We start from the raw sequence: 20,372 nt of genomic DNA on the forward strand, positions 1-20,372 counted from the left end.
ATTAAAAACTATTTTTTCTAGGTAACACGTCGGAATAGCCTTTAGAAAGGCTATTTGTCTCCTACCTTTGGAAGTGCTCTCCGCCACGCCGTTCGAAATACCGGTTTGTACCTGTATGCTAATTAGTTCTCTCGCAGCGATGGGGGCGTCCCCCAGTGCAGGAGATGCGATGGGGGCGTCCCCATTGCTGCTCGAAAACTGACTGCAGCGCCGCCTCTATGTTCTTCTGTATCCTCCCCTTCCTTCTTCAGCTTGATGTCAGACGCCTGCGCAGTACAGCGAACTTTGCCGAACGTACTGCGCATGCCTGCAGCCATAATGCCGACACCGCAATTTTGCGCATGCGCAGTAAGTTCCTCGAAGTCTTCGCCGAACAGAGCGTACTGCACAGGCGTCCGACATCAAGCTGAAGAAGGAAGGGGAGGATAGAGAAGAACATAGAGGCGGCGCTGCAGTCGGTTTTCGAGCAGCAATGGGGACGCCCCCATCGCATCTCCTGCGCTGGGGGACGCCCCCATCGCTGCGAGAGAACCGACTGCAGCGCCGGAGAGCACTTCCAAAGGTAGGAGACGAATAGCCTTTCTAAAGGCTATTCCGACGTGTTACCAAGAAAAAATAGTTTTTTAATGGTAGAATCCCTTTAAAGACTAAGATCCTCCCAAAGTTATTATACTTGTTCCAAACACTTCCCATCCTGCTTCTCCTATTTTCTTTGCCTCTCTGCGTAAACTTTTTTTCCCCACTACGTCTGGCATAACTCCCAGAGTAGCATTCCATACATTGAGCAGTCCTAAGAAATCTTGCGGCTTAGGCTTGCTGGATATAGAAACATACTACTGTGAGGACGCCTACCCCCACTCCCTCACAGTACGCGATCACAACCTTGTACTGTCAGAGGGGGCATTCCTTACTGTCCAGCAATGAGGAAAGCTGTGAAAACAACCCCAGTACTAGTCAGGAGCGGTATTCCTCAAAGCTTAGCATCATCGGTAGGCGGTAAGGTCCGCCCCCTCTTAACAGTACAGATCTATGGATGAGTACTGTCACAGCCCAGCTAGAATGTCAGGAATGCCCTTCTGACAGTGGGCAGAGATTGGTAACGGCACCGATATCTCCAGCCCCTGAGTATATAATAGGAAAGCCAACAGTGAATTCAGCGAATTGTTGGATTTCTAGCGGTATATAAAACCGCATGTGCTGAGGACATGAAAGGTCCTCTTTAAAAGGGTTGTCCATTTTTGCTCTTTAAATGCTTGCTTGAATTCAACAATTTGTGCCTGGTGTAAACAACTGCACCGCCTACAATGTTAGGGTAAGTTCACACAGGGTTTTTTGTTCCAGAATCTGAGGTGGAGGCCGTCCAAGGTTCCGGACAAAAAAACAGGTAGCCACGACTGAATGCCAGTGCACTGCACCGACATCCCGTCACGCGTTCCGCTCCAGATTAGGCCCAATGAATAAGCCTAGTCGGGAGTGTCTTCAGGCCGTATCGCAAGGCGAAACGGCCTGAAGAATGAACATGTAGCTTCTTTTTCCAGGAGCTGGAACAAACCGTCTCCCATTGATTTCAATGGAAGCCGTCCTTTTGGTCAGGATTTTGAGGCATATACGGCCTCAAAATCCTGACCAAAAAGCTTGTGTGAATTTACCCTAAAATAGTGACCAGAGAAAGCTCCCCACATGCCTTCTGTCCATGGAGATTTCAGCCAGGAGCCTGCAGAATTGCACATGGACTATAATACAGGTTGTACAGAATCTTTATCTACTTATATCTTATATGTAAACCGCAATATGGCCAAGCAAAATAAACTATAGAACTTTCCTGCAGCGCTATCGCCCCATCTACCTCAGTGTGAGACAAATGCAGGAAACCTTACTAGAAAGTGTAGCCAACCATTCGCGCCACTGAATGTACTAGAAAGTGTATTATACGAAACACATCTGCCACCGTAGAGATGCCAGGTGCAGTAATGCAGGGGAAGCAGTGCGGGTTAGAAGGAGGGCACACGGCGGGTACCAGAGAGGCTCCCACTACACAGCAGTACCACCGGCACATGACCGGGATCCAGGCACTGCTCATCCCGCTCTGCCAGTGCAGGGAGGGGAGGAAGGGATGGACATGAAGGAGGAAGTGGAAGAGGAGGAGCGGAGGAAGCCAGCGAGCAGTGTCAATACAATAGGCTTCTTGTGTGTGTGGATGTGTGCGCCTGCTGGGAGGCTGCGAATAGGGAGAAAAGCCTGAGGCGGCTTAACCCTTCTCGGTGACGCCGGCTGGGCTGTCTGTGCTCCGGGAACCGAGGCTCGGACATGTGTATGGGTCGGGACTGAAAAAGACGTGATAGAGCGAGCTGCAGCGAGTGTGAGGGCAGACGAGCTCCAGAGAAGGTGAGAGACTACTGTATGTCCGTAATGCGGGCCGTGTATAGCTCTCCACACTGCAATAGAAGCGGTTGTACTGCCTACATGTATGTCCCCACAGCTGCATGCAGTGTACTGGTGGTGGCCGTGCTGTGCCGCTGTATACAAGTGCTACGGGTTGTGTCCTGTATACCCCGCCGGTCTGCCTAGGGCAGTGAGCGCACGGCTGTGTGGACCAGCGCTGTGTGTCACGTCAGGCGCCGCGTCCTCTGCAGTCACTACTGAAATTTGGCGCCAAGGCGACCTGAGGACAAGCGCTGTCAGGGACCGGTCTTCTGTGACGTCATCGGTGCTGCTTAGTGACATGGTGACAGCAGCAGACCCCGGCCTGTATACTACCTGATACATAGCCGGCATAAAGGAATACTCCAGTGGGCGAATAACATGGCTGGAGCTTACAACAGACATATTATGGGTGTAACATTCACACTTGGTAGTTTTCTATGAAGTATGCCAGAAATCTGAGCTCATTGCATCAATAAATAATAGTACATTTTATTAATATAGTGGCCACTTATTCTGCAGCACTGGACACTAAATAGGACTTTGTCTCCCTTCGATCAGACACGTGTTTTGGCTGGTAAAAGCTGTCAGTGTATTGGCCACACACAACAGCCCGACCATGGATCAGCTGAAGTGACATGCTGAGGCTGGGGTCATTCTAGCCATGGCTCTGCATCATTTGGGCACAGTGGACCCCATCCCATTTACTATAATGGGGTCTATTGGGTGTCCGCAGTCGTTTGAAACTGAAAGCTGTGGAGGAATAAAAAGTCCTCTGTATAGACCTTTTTTCTCTGTAAGGGTGCATTCACACTGAGTAACGTGCCGCGTGACCTGGCACATATACGTCGTGTGAGATTTTGAGCGCCGTATACGCTCCCATTGATTTCAATGGGAGCCTGGATCGTGTATGCCGTGTTATTTTGCGGCCGTAAAATAATGCAGCGTATACGATCCAGGCTCCCATTGAAATCAATGGGAGCGTATACGGCGCTCAAAATCTCACATGGCGTATATGTGCCAGGTCACGCGGCACATTACTCCGTGTGAATGCACCCTTAGGGTGAGTTCACACTTGAGTATACGCCAGCTTATTCTGAACGTAAAACACGTTCAGAATCAGTGGCTTATAAAGCAGTTCCCATTCATTTCTATGGGAGCCGGCATACGAGCGCTCCCCATAGAAATGAATGGGCTGCTCTTTTCACTACGAGCACTCCCATTGAAGTGAATGGAAAGTGCTCGCGTGTACGGCTAGCTCTGCTCTGGATTCTGTGTCAGAATCCACGTGCAAAAAACGCTTCCCCATAGAGTTCTATGGGTTCTGCTAGCTTTTTTTTTTCCCGTTAGCGGAAAAAAAGCTTCCTTCAGGCAAATTCCGCCTGCACAAATCAACGCAGTCAGTGGGAGGCGGAAAATCCACGTGGAATTGGAAAAGACCACGTGGAGCGGTTTTTTCAATGTCCATACACTGTGCTGGAGATTAAAAAAAAAACAAAAACATTTCCTAATTCCTGAAGCGGATTTTTTCCTCACCAAAAAACTCCATGTGCATGGACCCTTACAATCAGGAGAACAGGACACTGAAAGTCCCCCATCCCTTCTACATATGAAAGGACTGCAGAGACTATATACAATTATTAATATTGTATAATCACACCTCTTCATAGTGATGTATAAAGCAGTGTACTCTTGCACGGATGGGGCATGACAAGGTTGTGCTTAATATGGCCTTATATGATATTGCCCACTTTTCTGAATATAGGTAAAAATTCGTACTATTGGTCAGTTCCTCACAAACAGAAATACACATGTGCATGAGAAATAGAATTTCTCATTGACCTTAATAGTAACAGATTATAGTGCAGGTTTTCCCCTTTGAAGTCCATGTGGACGATCCACATGTAACACTGATTGTGTGTATGTACACTAGAAGACTTAAGGAGGGAATGCTCATGTAGCGGTGGCCAAAATCCAGCCCCCATGTGGCCGCCAATGATTACACTATTGTTTAACATTAAATTGTGAGCTAAATCAATATCACAATTGATCAAGGCATTTTACCTCAATAACAATTAATGGTGATTATTTAGGTCCATTTTTTTTTTTAAATAAATAAATAAAAAAGTATGGACCTATGTTGGATAAACTTTACAAGGTTCACCCAGCGGCTTTGTTGGACCCCAACAACTCTGAACCGAAACTGCTATTGTACTCTGGGGTTCCTTCAGACTTCAGAGTATAATAGACGGACACCCATGGGAGGCGAGCAAACATGACAGTGTTACTCACCTCTCCTGGGCTTTAGCACGACTCCCTCTTTTCTTCTGGTCTTATAACTTACATCTGGGACCACTAGGCCTGTACTTGGGCCTCAGCATTCTGTGATGTCAGTCAACATACCGGAAGAGAGGAGGGAGTTTTGTGAGAACCCAGGAGAGGTGAGTAACAATGTTTATATTTGATCACCTTTCCTGGGCCTCGGCTTATTTTACTGTGGGGTCTAAAGAGATTCCAGCGTGTAATAGTAGCCGTTTCTGTTCAAACATGTTTAGTCGGAACAAACCTGCATATGGAACCTCACAAATATTGTAATAACTGAAATAATGGACGTGAACAAAATCATTGGGTTTTTGGGGGGTTGACGTTCAGTTTTGATTAACTGACCAGCCCACCCATATTCCATTACAAACCCTTCAACTCTCAAGTCTGATTGTTCCTCCATTACTCCCCACACGCACAGCTTACTGTTCCTCTTCAAAAATAAGAGCATTTTTATCCATAGAGAATTATTTTTCACCAAGGATTAATACAAAAATGGCAGTAACAGAAATCAATATGCAGACATAAAAATTAGAGATGAGCGAGTACTATTCGAAACACTAGTTTCGAATAGCACGCTCCCATAAGAATGAATGAGAGCGGCCGAACACCAAGGGGTTAAGCGCCAGCTGCTTCCATTCATTCCTATAGAGCGAGGTATTCGAAACTATAGCTTCGGGTACTATTCGTTCATCTCTAGTCCTGAATCATCTTTTCTGTAAAGATGTACCACCGCTGTCCGCCCTGGGATTTCCATCCTAAACCCCGGAGTAACTAGACAGGTAGCGGCTTGCCAGCAGTCTGCTTTACAACCCATTTATTTGAATGAGTTGTAAAGCAAACCACTGGTGTCCGTATGCGGCCTATCCGCCTGGATAATGTTTTTTTTGTTTGTTTTGTTAACTATTTTTATTAGCCCCCACATAGGGGCTTCAGCATCGCTCCACTCCTGCCGCTGCAGGAAGTCAGCAGTGGCAGATAGGTTGCGATCCCGCTCCTCCACCCCCCTGCCCCACCGTATACTCGGCGTATAAGACGACCCCCAACATTTCAGAAAAGTTTTGGGGTTAAAAAGTCGTCTTATACGCCAGAAAATACGGTATATGTTTAGTTAAAATTGACTTTTCCCAATGATAGAATCCTTTTAATAAAAAAAAAACAAAAAAACAGACATTGCAATCAGTTTTTGCGTGCGAAGAAAACAAAACTGACAGCATAACAGACAACTGTCCATTAGCTATGGACATTAGCGTTAAAAAAAAATGTCAACTAAAGAAAAAAACAAAAAAAAAAAACGGACATGTAACAGATTTGGTGAAAACTAACACTAATAGACAACAGATCTGTTAAAAATGGGATTTTTTAACGAGTAATGAGTTTATGACTTTGTTAGTGTCCATTGTTAATATTTTGCAACAGATGCTAGCAACAGACACTACTGACGTTGGTGTGAACGTTCCCATACTGCTTTTTTACTGCTATGGTGCCATATAGGATAAATATTTTTATTGTTTGCACATTTTTGGGGAACCTAATTTGTTTGTTTTTGTTTATTTTTTAGTGCTGAGCGAGTAGTATTCGATCAAATACCTTACCAGCATAGGAATTTGTGTAATTGGCCAAACACCAAGGAGTTAAACGCTTCGAATATTTGATGCGTTTAACCCCTTGGTATTCGGCCGATTACACGCATTCCAATGCCGGTGAGGTATTCGATTGAATACTGCTCGCTCGTCACTATTATTTTTATTTGTGCTCTAGGGAATGGGGATAGCTTGAACCTGCTATCATTCGTTTGGTTGTCCTATAGACTATGAGAGAATCAATGTATAATACTCAATACTTATATTTCCATGACAGGAATGAGAGCCTTCACAAGTAGAGATGAGCGAGTAGTGAAATGTACGAAAATTTGATTCAAGTAGACCTAAATGTTCGACTATTCGTTTGAATATCGAATCCCATTATAGTCTATGGGAAAAATATGCTTGTTTCAGGGAAACCAAAATTCGACCAATTGGAGTCACCTAGTCCACAAAGACACCTCAGGAAATGATGCCAACTCCTCTGGAATGCAACTGGGACAGCAGGGGAAGCATGTCTGGGGGCATCTAACACACCCAAGTCCCAGGATTATTACTACTGCTACTGATTTAGCCAGCCAATGACTGTATAGGTTTTTTTTTTCTAAAGCCTACGTTGTCCTAGTTCCTGTCCCACCTCATCTCTGGGTAGTAAGGAATGCCCCCTCTCGCAGTGCATTGCAATAGATGCTACTGTGAGGAAGGGCGTTCATGACAGACTGTCAGAAATGCACTTCTGACACTAAAGAGCTACGGTACCGGCACCAATAGCTCTTCAGCGGGGGCACAGAACATGAAAGCCAATAGGGCGCTGAATTCAGTGCACTGTCGGCTTTCTATAGGTGTATTACACCGCATGTGCCCGAGTATGTGAAAGGTCCTCTTTAAGTGTTGAGTGTTCACATGCACAGAAAAGTCTTATTACCATAGCTTACCAAGTCTTACCATTTACATATTCTTATTCCCACGATGACTCTCTGTCTTCCATTTGTCTCCATCCACCGTAAGGCACTGCTCATTCCTGAGATTCATTGAGACAGCTGTGGTATATTCTGCTCACTACTGATAGCAAATACCTGCTCCACGATATTGATCTGCAAAGAGAAGCGGGAAATGGCCTGAAATTGCACATTGCTTCTGAAGGTGATTTTAGGGAACATCCTTTCTGCCAGGCAGTGGGGGAAGTAGGGGCTCTTCACCTAGGAGTGTGCAGTTCCTGCCACAGCTGTCTGCTAGGTGAACAAGGCTGTTTTGTTTTATTAGATAGACCTCAGCAGCGAGGCTAGTTGTGAATGACTCTTTTAGCCTTGGTACCATTTGTAAATTCGAGGTAACGTTTTGATCGCCATCTGGAGCCCTGTTTACTGCTTCTGTCTGACCATCGATTTCAGCAATTTATGAAGAATTTGGGCTATGGAAAAATGGGTGGAATCTCTGACTTCTGTCCTCTCCACAGCCATCAATTTCATTACTAGTTTTGGCATAAAAATACTGATACAGAAGAATACTATGTGAACATGCCCATAGGCTGGCTTCACATGGTTATAATACATTATACAGACTGTATCACAGCTGAAAATCACATCTCAACTGCAGTCTGATGACCTGAACTAGCAGTACCATAGTGAGTTATGATGCTGTAAGTTTGGGGCCTTGGTCCGAGGGGATTTGTGACGGATAAACATGTTACCACTGAAACACTGCACGTTGTCACATATTTCACTGTTAAGAAGGGTCAAAGGCCACAATGAAAGTCAGCAGTAGAAGTACCTGTACTATGGGTCAGTTCTGCATCATGTGTACACGATCTGGTGAAATCTCATTCACTTTGCTGGTACTGTAAAATAAAACGGTGCAGGTTTTCCACAGGCAATTCTACAACAGAATATCTGCAGCGTATCCACAATCTACCTACAGACTTTTTTTTTTTTTTTTTTTTGTCCAGTGAAATCTGGAAGAAGACAGCAAATGCCCGATGGACCCCATTATAGGCAATGTGGTCTCTTGGGCTCTGTTGTTAGTCATAGAACAGAATTGTTATTATTGTTTAATCCATTCCTCTTTTCTTACAACAGTTGTCCAAGTAGCGTGGTGGGGATATATTAAGGTTGTTCTGCCATTCTACTGCACTGTAGTATGCGCCATATACCTTCTGAAGCCCACAGCTGCTCAGGATTGTGGGGGGTTTTCATGCCCTTGTTTACCAACACCCTTGTATACCGAAAAAGCCCAAATCGGAGGTGCTTTAGACCTTGGGGCTTATTTATATGAACATCAAAAATGGATGTGTAATGATCGTCACAGGACAGTTTTAGCAGTTTTTAAATCATTAATTACAATGGGGTTGTTTACATGTCATTTTTTTTTTATTGTTTTATTTTATTATATATAAACATTTAATCTCTTATCCTTGAATACACTCAAGTCTGTGAGGGATTTATGAAAAGTTTGCCAAGCCTATGCAAAAAGACTGAAAATTAATTTTGATTATATTTTCATGTTCTTATTATGGCTCTTAAAGATAGATCATGGTATGGTTTAAAAAAATAAAAATAAATTAAATGTCAATTTTTGTAACATCTTTTAAAATGGGTAGAACTCTTCTGTCAGAAACCAACGCAGAACGTGTTTATTGCAGCTCAGAAACAAGAGGTCTTGAGAACATAGCATGCAAAATTAAATTAGTCCATCTTTAGTGGTAGTTCTACATCCGTTCCGTGTCTGTTTTCAATGTCTAGGTGCCATCTGTTTTGCATCGATTTCTAAAGGCCAGTTACAAGAAATTTATCTTTCTTTTAAATTCCATTCTCCATCATCTCATCACTGAAGGACTGTGTGTCTTAGGGTGCATTCACACTAAGGAAAATGGGGCTGAATTTGCTAGCAGAAAAAGGAACCCATTGAAGTCAATGGGAGGCTTTTTTTTTTCCAGCACTGAATCTGACGCAGATTCCACACCAAATTCAGCACCATTTTCCTCCGTGTGAATGCACCCTTATATATTATATAGCTGGTGTGGCTGACGGCCACGCCCTTGCCATATCCTATTTTCAGGAAAGTGGCAATTGTGGTACAAAAAAAAATAAAAGTTGCTAATTTGTTGACACAAAACCAACTTGCACAAAACGAATTGAGAATTTTTATGCTTTGTGCTGCCAAATAACTGGTGCACAAGGAATAATAAATCTGCCCCTTTCAATGGGAGTCAGGTGACTATCCAAATGGACAAGTATAGAACGTCAGGTTTTTGTTTGCTTTTTCGGATAGACCTGTAAATTGGTATGTCAAAAAACTAAATCCATCAAGTGAATAGGCTGTGATTTACTCTTATTGTGTTTTTTTTTTTTTTTTTTTTCAAATGTAGATTGTGAGCCCCACATAGAGCTCACAATGTACATTTTTTCCCCTATCAGTATGTCTTTGGAATATGGGATAGAAATCCATGCAAACACGGGGAGAACATACAAACTCCTTGCAGATGGGTTTCTGCCCTTGGCGGGATTTGAACACCAGGACTCCAGCGCTGCAGTGCTAACCACTGAGCCACCGTGTGGCCCGATTTACTGTTATTGTATTTAAAATGCCATGGTTGTGTAAATAAAATCTTATATAGTTTCTTTCCTTTTTATGATCCACACGTGGTTTTTTCTTCTTCTCAAAACTGCATAAGAAAATCCGATTAAGGCCGGGGCCCCAATCTAGGCGTTTTACAGTACTTGCAAAGTGGATGGGATTCATGCTGCGATTTCCAAAACTGTCGCGGTTTTGAAAATCGCAGCATGTCAATTATATCTATTTCCCATAGATTGTATCAGAAAGTTCGCGGAGGAAAACTCAGTCAACTTTCTGTTCAAAGTGCTGCGGGAAGAACTGCAATGCGTTCAGCGCAGCGCTTCCGGCCCATGGGGCCTTAGCCCCATGTTTTGGAAAAGCTTTTTTTTTTTGGGGGGGGGGGGGTCACTTGGCTTTGGCTCAAACACACAAACAAACAAAAAAGAAGCAAAATCTGCAACAAAAACCCCTGCTTTTCTGCAATGTCAGGCCTCAGCCTGAAGGTGAATCTGCATGTTGTGTAAAAGTTGTTCTGTTTTTTTTGTTTGTTTTTTCTTTTCTTGTTTTTTAGTGCATATTAGTGTTTTTGAGCCAAAGCTAGGAGTGGATTAACGGTAGGTTCACACTACTGTTATTAACCCCTTTTTGACATTTTGTCATGTTTTTTTTGTTTTTTTTCTTTCTGATGGAAGAAAAAGTCCTGTGTGCAGGACTCTTTTGTTACAAAATTAAATGAACATGGCAAAAGACATCATCCACCATGTTGTTTACATTGTAGTCATTGGGAAAAGACAGATTGTGATGGCTTAGTCTGTGTCCATTAATATCGCTGTAAAATCTTATCCTATGACTGATGAGAACAGTGATGTTCTCTAGGGTAATGTGAACGTCCTCTTAGCAGAAGCAAGAAGTATAAATGCTTCCTTTATATTTCCCATTCTTTTTGAAGCCATTCTAAGCCATTCTTGGATTTGGCTTAAATAAAATCTGCAACTAAAAATGCAAATTTTCTGCAGAGTGTGGCTTCAGCCCTAGGGTTTTTTTTTACATGTTTGTTTTAATCATGGACTGCAGTGGCTTATTAGTGAATAAGCCCTAAGGGTTGTTTCCCGTGTGGCATTTTTTTTGGAAAAGCTCTACAGGGTTTTAAGGCTGAGGCCCCATGATGTAGAAACGCAGATTTTTTTTGTTGCGGATTTTATTGCGGTTTTTTGAGCCAAAGACAGGAGTGGATTGAGCAGAAGTGAGAAGTGTAAGAACTTTTTATAGAGTTCCCATTCCTTTTGTAGCCATTCTTGGCTTTGGCTCAAAAAACCGCAACAAAACCTGCAATAAAAGAAGCTGCATTTCCGCAACGTGGGGCCTAAGGCTGAAGCCCCACATTGCAGAAATGCTGCTTTTTTAGGTTGCAGATTTTGTTGTGGTTTTTTTAAGCCAAAACCAAGAATGGCTGCAATAAAGGAGATATAGAGGAAGTTCTTATATTTCTACTTTCTGCTCAATCCTCTTCTGGCTTTGGTTCAAAAAACTGCAACAAAATCTGCAACAAAAAAATCTGCATTTCCGCAACATTGGGCTTTTGCCTTTGGCAGTTTTTGATGCAGTTTTTTTTTTTTTTTGTCAAAGACAGAATAGGATTCAAAAGAAGAGAGAAATATAGATGAAGAAGTTACATTTCCCTTGCCGTATTCGCTTCTGGCTTTGCCTCCAAAAATCTGCAGTGATGTTTTTGCACACATTGTGTTAACTCCTCTAAGACCTGCATTTATAAAACGAGTGGTGTGTTAGTCATAGATGTGTCCACGATAAATTGCTGACATGGTAATGCATTAGTTTGAGGTGCGAACCTGCAGTGTCAACGCTGCATACATTGGACCTAATGTTTTAAACAGTCTCGTAGGTGGCAGTCTTGTTGCTTGTTGTGAAGAACAGCATTTCTGAGCTTGCTCCCAAAACCCATCTGTGTTCTTGTACAGTACAGAGGGCTAAGCCAGAGGCTGAAAACAGTGTGCAAACAGAATTGCCATTGCTAATGGCAATAGGCACACACTTCCTCTAAGGCATACTGATAAATCACTTTGTGGAATTTGGAGCCTGTGGCAGTGACCAGTTTGTGACAGCGTGCACATAGTCTCTTTCTTATGATATCAGTGTGAAACCACAGAGCCACTTAGGTTTGGCCTGAATGTTCTCAAATCGTATTTGGGATTTGGTATTAAACTGCAAATGACAAGGATATGTGGAATAGCACAGTGGGGGGGATTTTACCATGCCTTGTATGACCGTTTTCTAAGATAAAAGTCATACAGTCACAATTTTTGGAGAAGTCGGATTTTTCTCCAAAATTATTATTATTTTTTTTTTTTTGACATTTTTAGATTCATGATTATGAAAAAAAAGTTAATTTGTACATTTTAAATGTTTTCCTCACCATGCTACAGCATTTATCATAGAGGGCAAGCAATTTTATGTTTCCTATGTTCATATATTTTGATGCAGGGGTACCTACTGTTTATTTTTTGTTAATATACCAACTTTAATTGCTGCATTGCAGACTGTGGTAATGTTCCTGTATTACTGGCAGGGTAGTATTACTGGATACAATAGTAATATTGCTATGGCAGACCTGGAATCCTCCCTGCCATAACAGCATAGGATGGGTCAAGTGCCTGCGATCAGGGATATCTCTGCTCACAACACTGCCGCCAGGTCTCAGTTGCGGGGTCTACACCGCAATCATGCCCGCTTAGCTCATGAGTGGGCAACATGTTTCAGTGGTGTTTCAGCATCAGCCATCCTTGTACAACAGATGTCTGCATTTACAAGGAAGTGTCTCAAGCCTGTTAATATGCATGGAACTTGTTTAAAATTGTGACTATAGATATTGTGACCTCTCTGTGTGGAATTTAGGACGTGCTGTAGGTCTTTAAATCTGTTATTTTTGTCATGGAGAAATTGCGGGTGGGTTTCACCATCTGCAATGGATTTGTACAAAATGTATATTATTTGTTTGTTTTGTTTTTTTGTTACGTATACATGGCCTTTTATGTTAAATTTGCTTTTGTTTTCTACTTTGCTACAACTCTGATATTTTGCCATGGTTGGGGTTTCCCCTTCTTTTTAATTCATTGATATGTGCTATTTTGCACTATGTTGTACACAGCAAATGTACTGCTGCATGGCAAGTCTGGACAAATACCAAGAGCCAGGTAGACAATACACCTACAACAAATTTCTACATGTAACCTGGCTGCTGAAGTCTCAAGTAATTTGTCTAGTCCTTTTGTTAGGACTGTGTGGGAAATGCACAGTGAGCTTTCAGTGCTGACAGAACCGTAATATAGCTGTAACATGAGATGTCTTGTCTTATTTGAGTAACTTTTATCATCCTTTTTCTAAAATAAATGTCTAGACCATGTTAATTAAAACCATATTTTGTATGAAATTACTGACCTATTTGGATGTACTTTTTCCTGTGAGCAGTACTTCCCTTTAATCCCTAACAATTTCTAAATATTTTAGGGCAGCTCTTAAAGGGGCTCTATCATTGAGAAAATTCATTTTTAACTAATCACATCCTTGCATAGGCTTTAGAAAGGCTATTCCACACCTACCTTTAGTATGTAAATTGCCTGAGTGGTTTCTGAACAAGTCTGTTTTTATTCATATGCTAATTAGACTGGGTGCATGATGCATCGTGCACCCCCTTTGCTATTGTTTCCTATGGGTGTATACAGCACAGGCTGCTGCTGATGACTCAGCTTCCTGTTTGCACACACACATAGGAGATAATAGCAGAGACGAGTGCTGCTGGGAACTTCCTGTGCTGGCTGGAAGCTCATTAGCATATGAATAAAAAACGTATTTATTCAGAAACCACTGAGGCAATTTACATACTAAAGGTAGGTGTAGAATAGCTTTTCTAAAGACCATGCAAGGATGTGTTTAGTTAAAAATGACTTTTCCCAATGATAGAGCCCCTTTAATAGGTCTTAATCCACAATGCTGTAAAACAAGTCCTGCACATTTGTCCTTTGCCTCCCCTGAGGGAGGGGGCTTGGTTATCTGACAGTTTAGTTCACTCTCCATGAGAGAAATATCTGATCGGTTTATGGATAAACCTTTGGTTGTTGCATTCAATAGTATCCCTGGCATGCTCAAAGTGGATTTCCCCTTCCATCAAAACACCAAGTTACCCAGTGTCCTGATCTCATATGCAGTAAGCAATGGGAAATTAAAGTTGATTTAATACGCAGCTGCTGTTAGGGCAGATATAAAATAGTAATTACTTAAAGGGGTTGTCCAGAATAAACCGATAATTAACCCCTAAACTAAATTCCCTAGCCCTACCTAACTTAAAAAAATAAAAAATAAAAAAAATGTATAATTACCCACTTTCTGATAACCTGGCAATGTTTCGTTTCATCACTTCCAAAACTGAACTTCACTATCATTCTACCTCCTCCCCAATCCCCAGCAATACTTACCAAGCCTTCCTGTGTTCAGGGACGGCTCCTTCCTGTCTTCTAGCAGTGGGGGCAATAGCTTAGCCAGGGAGACTGTGACGGGCAAGTAATGGGTGGGATCAATAGACTTGGTGAGAGACTGAGGTTGGGAGGGGCTAGTAATGGGCAGGATCGCTAGTCACTGTGGGAGGGGCTAGGCTTAGTGAAACAGGGTTTTGTAACAAAGTGAAAGAGGAGGAGAAGGGGGGGGGGCTGAGTGAGAGGGAGTTAGTGCAGCAGCTAAGTAGGAAGCTGCACAGCAGGACGCTAACAGCATGTAAACAAACATAGAAGATCCAGCAGCAACCAGAAACACCCAGATATCACTCCAATAACTGCTAAAGGTATATGGGTGTACTTATTAACCCATCACTAGCACTAACAGACTTTTATAATTTAAAAAAAAAAATTCTGCCTGGAAAACTCCTTTAGGCTGAGGCCCCACGTTGCGGAAATGCAGCTTTTTTTGTTGCAGATTGTGATGCAGACTTTTGAGCCAAAAATAATAATAAAATAAAATAGTAAAAAAAAAAAAAAAAAAAAAAAAGCTTTAAAAAATATATAATAAAAATATGAAATAAATAAAAGTTCTAAATCACCTCCTGTCCCTAGAATATATATATAAAAGTAGAAAATCATATCATAAACCAACGGGTTTTTTTTTCAATAAAAGGTGATCTAAGAAATAGATATTCCCCAAAATGGTATAACTAAAAAGTACTTCTGGCCCCGCAAAAAAAAACACTCTCTGCGTTCCCGTACAGCTGCAGGGTCACCTGTCAATGTGGCCTTGCAGCTGTTGCAAAACTACAACTCCCATATATTACATATTTTACCAGCTTTTGCTTCAAAATTTTTTTTTTCCCTATTTTCCTCCTCTAAAACCTAGGTGCGTCTTATAGTCCAGTGCGTCTTATAGTCCGAAAAATACGGTAGTTTAAAATGAAATTTGTGCAAATTCCTTTAAAGAGGACCTTTCACCATATCTGGGCACAGGCAGTGTTATATACTGCCAGAAAGCTGACAGTGCGCTGAATTCAGCGCACTGTCGGCTTTCCCGATCTGTGCCCGGTGTAAAGCGCTATCGGTCCCGGTACCGTAGCGCTTTACAGTCAGAAGGGCGTTTCTGACCATTAGCCAGGAACGTCCTTCTGCCTCGCGGCGCCAATCGCGCTGTGCTGTGGAGCGGGGAGGAACGCCCCCTCCCGCTCCTGATAATGCTCGTCTACGGACAAGCTGTGTGAGCAGAGGGAGGGGGGAGTTCCTCCCCGCTCCACAGTACAGCGCGATTGGCGCCGCGAGGCAGAAGGACGTTCCTGGCTAATGGTCAGAAACGCCCTTCTGACCATAGAAGAGCTACGGTACCGGGCCGTAAGCTCTTCACACCGGGCACAGATCGGGAAAGCTTTCTGGCAGTATATAGAACTGCCTGTGCCCAAAAGTGGTGAAAGGTCCTCTTTAAAAAAAAAAAAAAAAAAACTTTTTGTTTAACTTTAATATAAAGTACATTTTTTGTGTATATTATGTAAAACCTGTAAGACTACATGGGTTATGTATTTTATTTTTTTTGTTACTGCAGTACATCTGTATATTATACCAAGAAAGTGTTACATTATATAAATTACACACTAATATATTCTAATGGAGAAAAATACAATTTCTTTTATATAGAGCCAGGCTTTTGACAGCTGCATCAGTGGCAGCAATGTGATAATTATGGTTATTAAGGGGTTAAATATTTGTGTTTCCATACTCTTGCCATGGTGACACGAGGTTCCTGAAATCCTCTTATTCCGTACATTGCGATACTGTATGTGTGAAAAGCTACAATGTTAGACTGCTACAATGTCTGAAACGTTTGTTTCACCTGTTTTGTTGCACATTCACATGGGGAGTTTCATTCTGTCTTGCTGTAGCCAGATCTGTCTATTTTAAGCAGCAGCGGTTTTTATCAGCTGTCTTTTCAGTTTAGTTTTGATGGCTGTTCAAGCACATAGTCTGCATTCACATAAGAGAAGAAGGGCTCTGCTGAAGGTAAAGTACGTGCACAACAGCTCCGTATCAAAGAACAGCCCCAGATTAATCCCTTTTGCTCTTAGACAATCTTTTGTTACTTATCAGTACATTTACATTGATGATTTGCATACTGAAAGTTTTTTTTCTTTCTAGTTTGTAACTGCAATTTAATATGTGCCCTTTACACTATATCATAATTCATGGCAGTCTATTTTGCTACCAGTTGTCAGGCCTGGTTCACTTCTGCGTTCGGTATTCTGTTCGGGGAGTTCACTTGGGCACCCCTCCGAAAGGAATACAGAACGCATTATAAAGTGGTGAGCAATGAGAGCGCACGGACCCTATGGAATATTATGGGGTCCATGTGTTTTCTACGCGGTGTCCTTACGAATCATGTGAGGAGGAACGCAGGACTAAACTGCAACTTTGTGTAATGCTACTAATTGATTTTTATCTGAGTGACATCTGCAGTCTAAATGAAAGAACTTAGCAGTGAACATCCATCCACAGTGCCACAACATGCTGCTGTTGTGCTCTGACCTTATGAGGTTCAGATAATGTAACTTCCTTTTTATTATCAATGTCAATGGAGATATTGTACTAATGTGGAGAGACTGTATATTGCAGTTATTGTGTTTTTCGTATTTTCTACTTTGTTCTCTGCATGCCCTAGCAGCTAATGATTTGTCTTGTAAGATTTGTGATTTTTGTTACAGTAACACAAGCCTTGTCAGTGATAGTGTTAAAACCCAGAATATGTTTTAGGCATCTCCGACAAAGGTATAAGTCCAAAAGAAGAAACCTCTACAAGCTTTATTATTTATACATGAGGTAAAAATATTAGCTTTAACAGACATATAAAATACGCATTAAATTAATTCTATCAACTGAAATAAAAAGTAAAAAAATTGCCATTTTAGTTTTTGGACACGTAGAAAAATTGAAAACCATTTGCCTTCTTGACACAGTATCCCATAGGTCTGTGTAATTTTTTTTTCGCTGGCTTTACGGGCTTTGTTCCTCTGCTCTGTGAATCTTAAATCAGCACATTCCATGTAGCACTGATACATTGCCAATGGGATGACAAATAATGGTAATCCCTGTATGATGTACACATCGCTCACGGCTTGCTGAAACAGAGGTGAATATGAGGTAGGAGTTTCTGACCCGTGGGGCCCCGGCCTAAAAGGCTGCCTCTTTTGAAGCAACTCTTATCTAAACTAAATTTATAAACCCTATTGAAAAATTGCACAATATAATTTAAATTAATTAGCTGTTTTATTTTTAAGCCACTCTGTCATTTTGTATTTATTTATTTTTTACTCCACCCAAAACTGGCCCCGACTCTGACTCCACAGCCCTGGTTCAGACATGGCAAACCTAAATCAGAAACCATAGTCGCAGGAATTTGTGTTTCCATCTGATATGAACACACCCATAGAAATTTCTAAGCGGAGAAATAATTCATTGACCGCTCCCTCCAGACCAAATGCAATCTCCTAGTAAGACATGAGGTACTGTACAAAATACTGTATGTGAGGCCCAAGTCTGCACCAGTAGTGAAAAGGAGGTAAAGAAAAGCCTCCTTGTTAAAATCCAAGATTTCCTCCTCTAGACAAGTTTGTTTTTCCTGGATGATGTGTCTGCAGCTGCTGTTTTTTCCAGTTGCTTTTCACATTGGTTTCTTCTTCAGACTATAATTTTCCACCTTCTGACAGGAAGTTTCTCTGCAGTTACTTGATGCAATGGATAGAGAGATCCTCAAAGTAAACAACAACTTCATATTACATTTTTCTTTGTTACAGCATAACACTTGTAGTTCAGTAAAGAATGTGTCGAAGAGTTTTATGCCAAATCACTGCATATCTGGCAGCCCACAGGGGATGGACAGCCGCCATTTGAAGAATAGGCAGATGCCTAATTGTCCTTTTGGGCTAAGTTCACATGGCAGAAAATTAAGATAAATTGTAAGCTGCCATCCGCCTCAGATTCCTCTTCGTTTTCCGTTCTACTTGATGGAATGCCAGGTGAATGGGCTTAAACAGTGGGCTGCCTTGAGCCATGGATTGTATGGCAAGGTTGAGCAGGGCACTTAGGACTTCAGTGTTCTGGTCCAATCTCTGCCTCCTATTGAATGCAGTGGGAGGCAGAATCAAGGAGGTATCTGACACTGATGTGAACATATACTGTATAGTTTAATGTAACTACCACAGATAAGGGCTCGTTCACATCTGCGTTCACTGTCCTTATTGCAGGTTTCCGTTTCCTGCTTAAAACAGATGCAGGAGACGGAAACCTGCAGGAGACTTTCTCACCCATTCATTTGAATGGGTGAGAAAGCTGTCCGGCCGTGAGCGGCAGTGAGCGTTTTGCGCTCTCCGCCGCGAAACCGGGTTTTTTAATCCGGACACAGAGTCGGACATGCAGTACTCTGTGTCCGGATAAAAAAAAATCCGGTTTCGCGGCGGAGAGCCTAAAACGCTCATGGCCGGACCCGGTCTATGGTTTCCGTCTTCTGCCATGCAGAAGACGGAAACCATAGAACGGAGACATGAACGCAGGTGTGAACCCAGCGTAAGCAGGGGCAAGAAAATCTCAGTAAGTACAGTGTAAGCCCTTGCGGACAGGATCCTCTGTTACTCTGTACCATTTTGGCACTCTTAGTTCACTTTTATTGTACTTGTTCTTTTGTTATGTGTTACATAATAGGTAAACTCTTTTCTTATGTAAAAAATGCTGTGATTAACATAAAAAAACAATGGTGATTGCTCTTACCATAAAGTGTATAATACCATGCAAATGTTATTTTGACTGATTTCCATGTCTACTGTACACTTTTTTTTTTTATATAGCACCAACAGATTCTGCAGTACTTTACAATATACGCAATATACTTTAATATACTTTTTTTTTTTTTTTTTTTTTTTTTTTTTTTCCTTAAAGAGGATGCGTCAGGATGAAGCGACACAGGCACCTCAGCAGCAGCGACAGCTCAGACAATGAAAGTGAGTATTGGAACATTTAAAATGATAAATTATCTTACAAAACTTTTCAGCTGGAGGAGGGTGTTAGTAAGGAAATAATAATTTGAGGTTATAATTATAATGATTATTTCATTACAAACTACCAATAATAGAGAAAAAACAAAGTGTCACGCTAAAAATTTAGAAAGTGGAACTATATTCCAGCTGAATATAATTCCGCTTTCTAAATTTTTAGTGTGACACTGTTTATTTTTCTCTATTATTGGTAGTTTGTAATGAAATAATCATTATAATTATAACCTCAAATTATTTCCTTACTAACACCCTCCTCCAGCTGAAAACTGTACAGAGGAGTAAAATGACAAAAATACATGCAGTGAGCACCCCCTATACCAAATATCTATTAGTAAAGTTTCCACTAATTACTCATTGTATTGTGCCCACTGATTACAACCCTTTCCAGCACATGACGTAATAGTATGTTATGGTGATTTAATAGGGGTGGTTCTAATATATAGGCCTTTCAGCACTAAAACTGGTCCCTTTAAAAAATGGGTTTGGGAAATTTTCTTCTAAATTTGGAAAATTGTTTTTTTACTTAAGCCTTTTAAGGTCCAAAATAAATCAAGGATGATTAACAGAAGAAGCCAACATAAAGCAGAGGTGGTAGATATTAACTAATTTGAGTGGTATGGTACTTTTTCAAATTCTCACTATGAATAAATGATATAAAAGAACGACCAAAGTTGACCACTAATATGAAGTACAAGGTGTCATGAAAAAACAAATTCAAAATCATTTGCTTAAGTTAAAGCGCCTCAAGATTATTCCATAACGTGACAGAAATCCGTTTTGATAAATGGTTCTATGTCCTTAATTAGTTTTTAGGAATTAAACTAATTGCCCAGAGTGATCTTGCTTATTGTATTGTTCGAACCATGTATCTACCATATTATGTTGGCACAATATTAAAAATTTGTGTAAAGTAA

At 41.5% G+C, this 20,372-nt stretch overlaps 1 protein-coding gene across 1 annotated transcript in view; it reads left to right on the forward strand.

Moving 5' to 3' along the window:
• The first annotated feature begins 2,154 nt into the window (after nucleotides 1–2,154).
• Nucleotides 2,155–20,372, forward strand: part of JADE3 (jade family PHD finger 3) — a 46,392-nt gene continuing 28,174 nt past the window's right edge. Inside the window, exons 1-2 of the mRNA XM_075265238.1 lie at nucleotides 2,155–2,385; nucleotides 19,343–19,404. Of these exons, the coding sequence (XP_075121339.1) occupies nucleotides 19,356–19,404 (49 nt within the window). The 5' untranslated portion in view covers nucleotides 2,155–2,385; nucleotides 19,343–19,355. The remainder of the gene's footprint in view (nucleotides 2,386–19,342; nucleotides 19,405–20,372) is intronic.

This window comes from Leptodactylus fuscus, chromosome 2 (assembly GCF_031893055.1).
Source record: "Leptodactylus fuscus isolate aLepFus1 chromosome 2, aLepFus1.hap2, whole genome shotgun sequence".
Lineage (NCBI taxonomy): Eukaryota > Metazoa > Chordata > Amphibia > Anura > Leptodactylidae > Leptodactylus > Leptodactylus fuscus.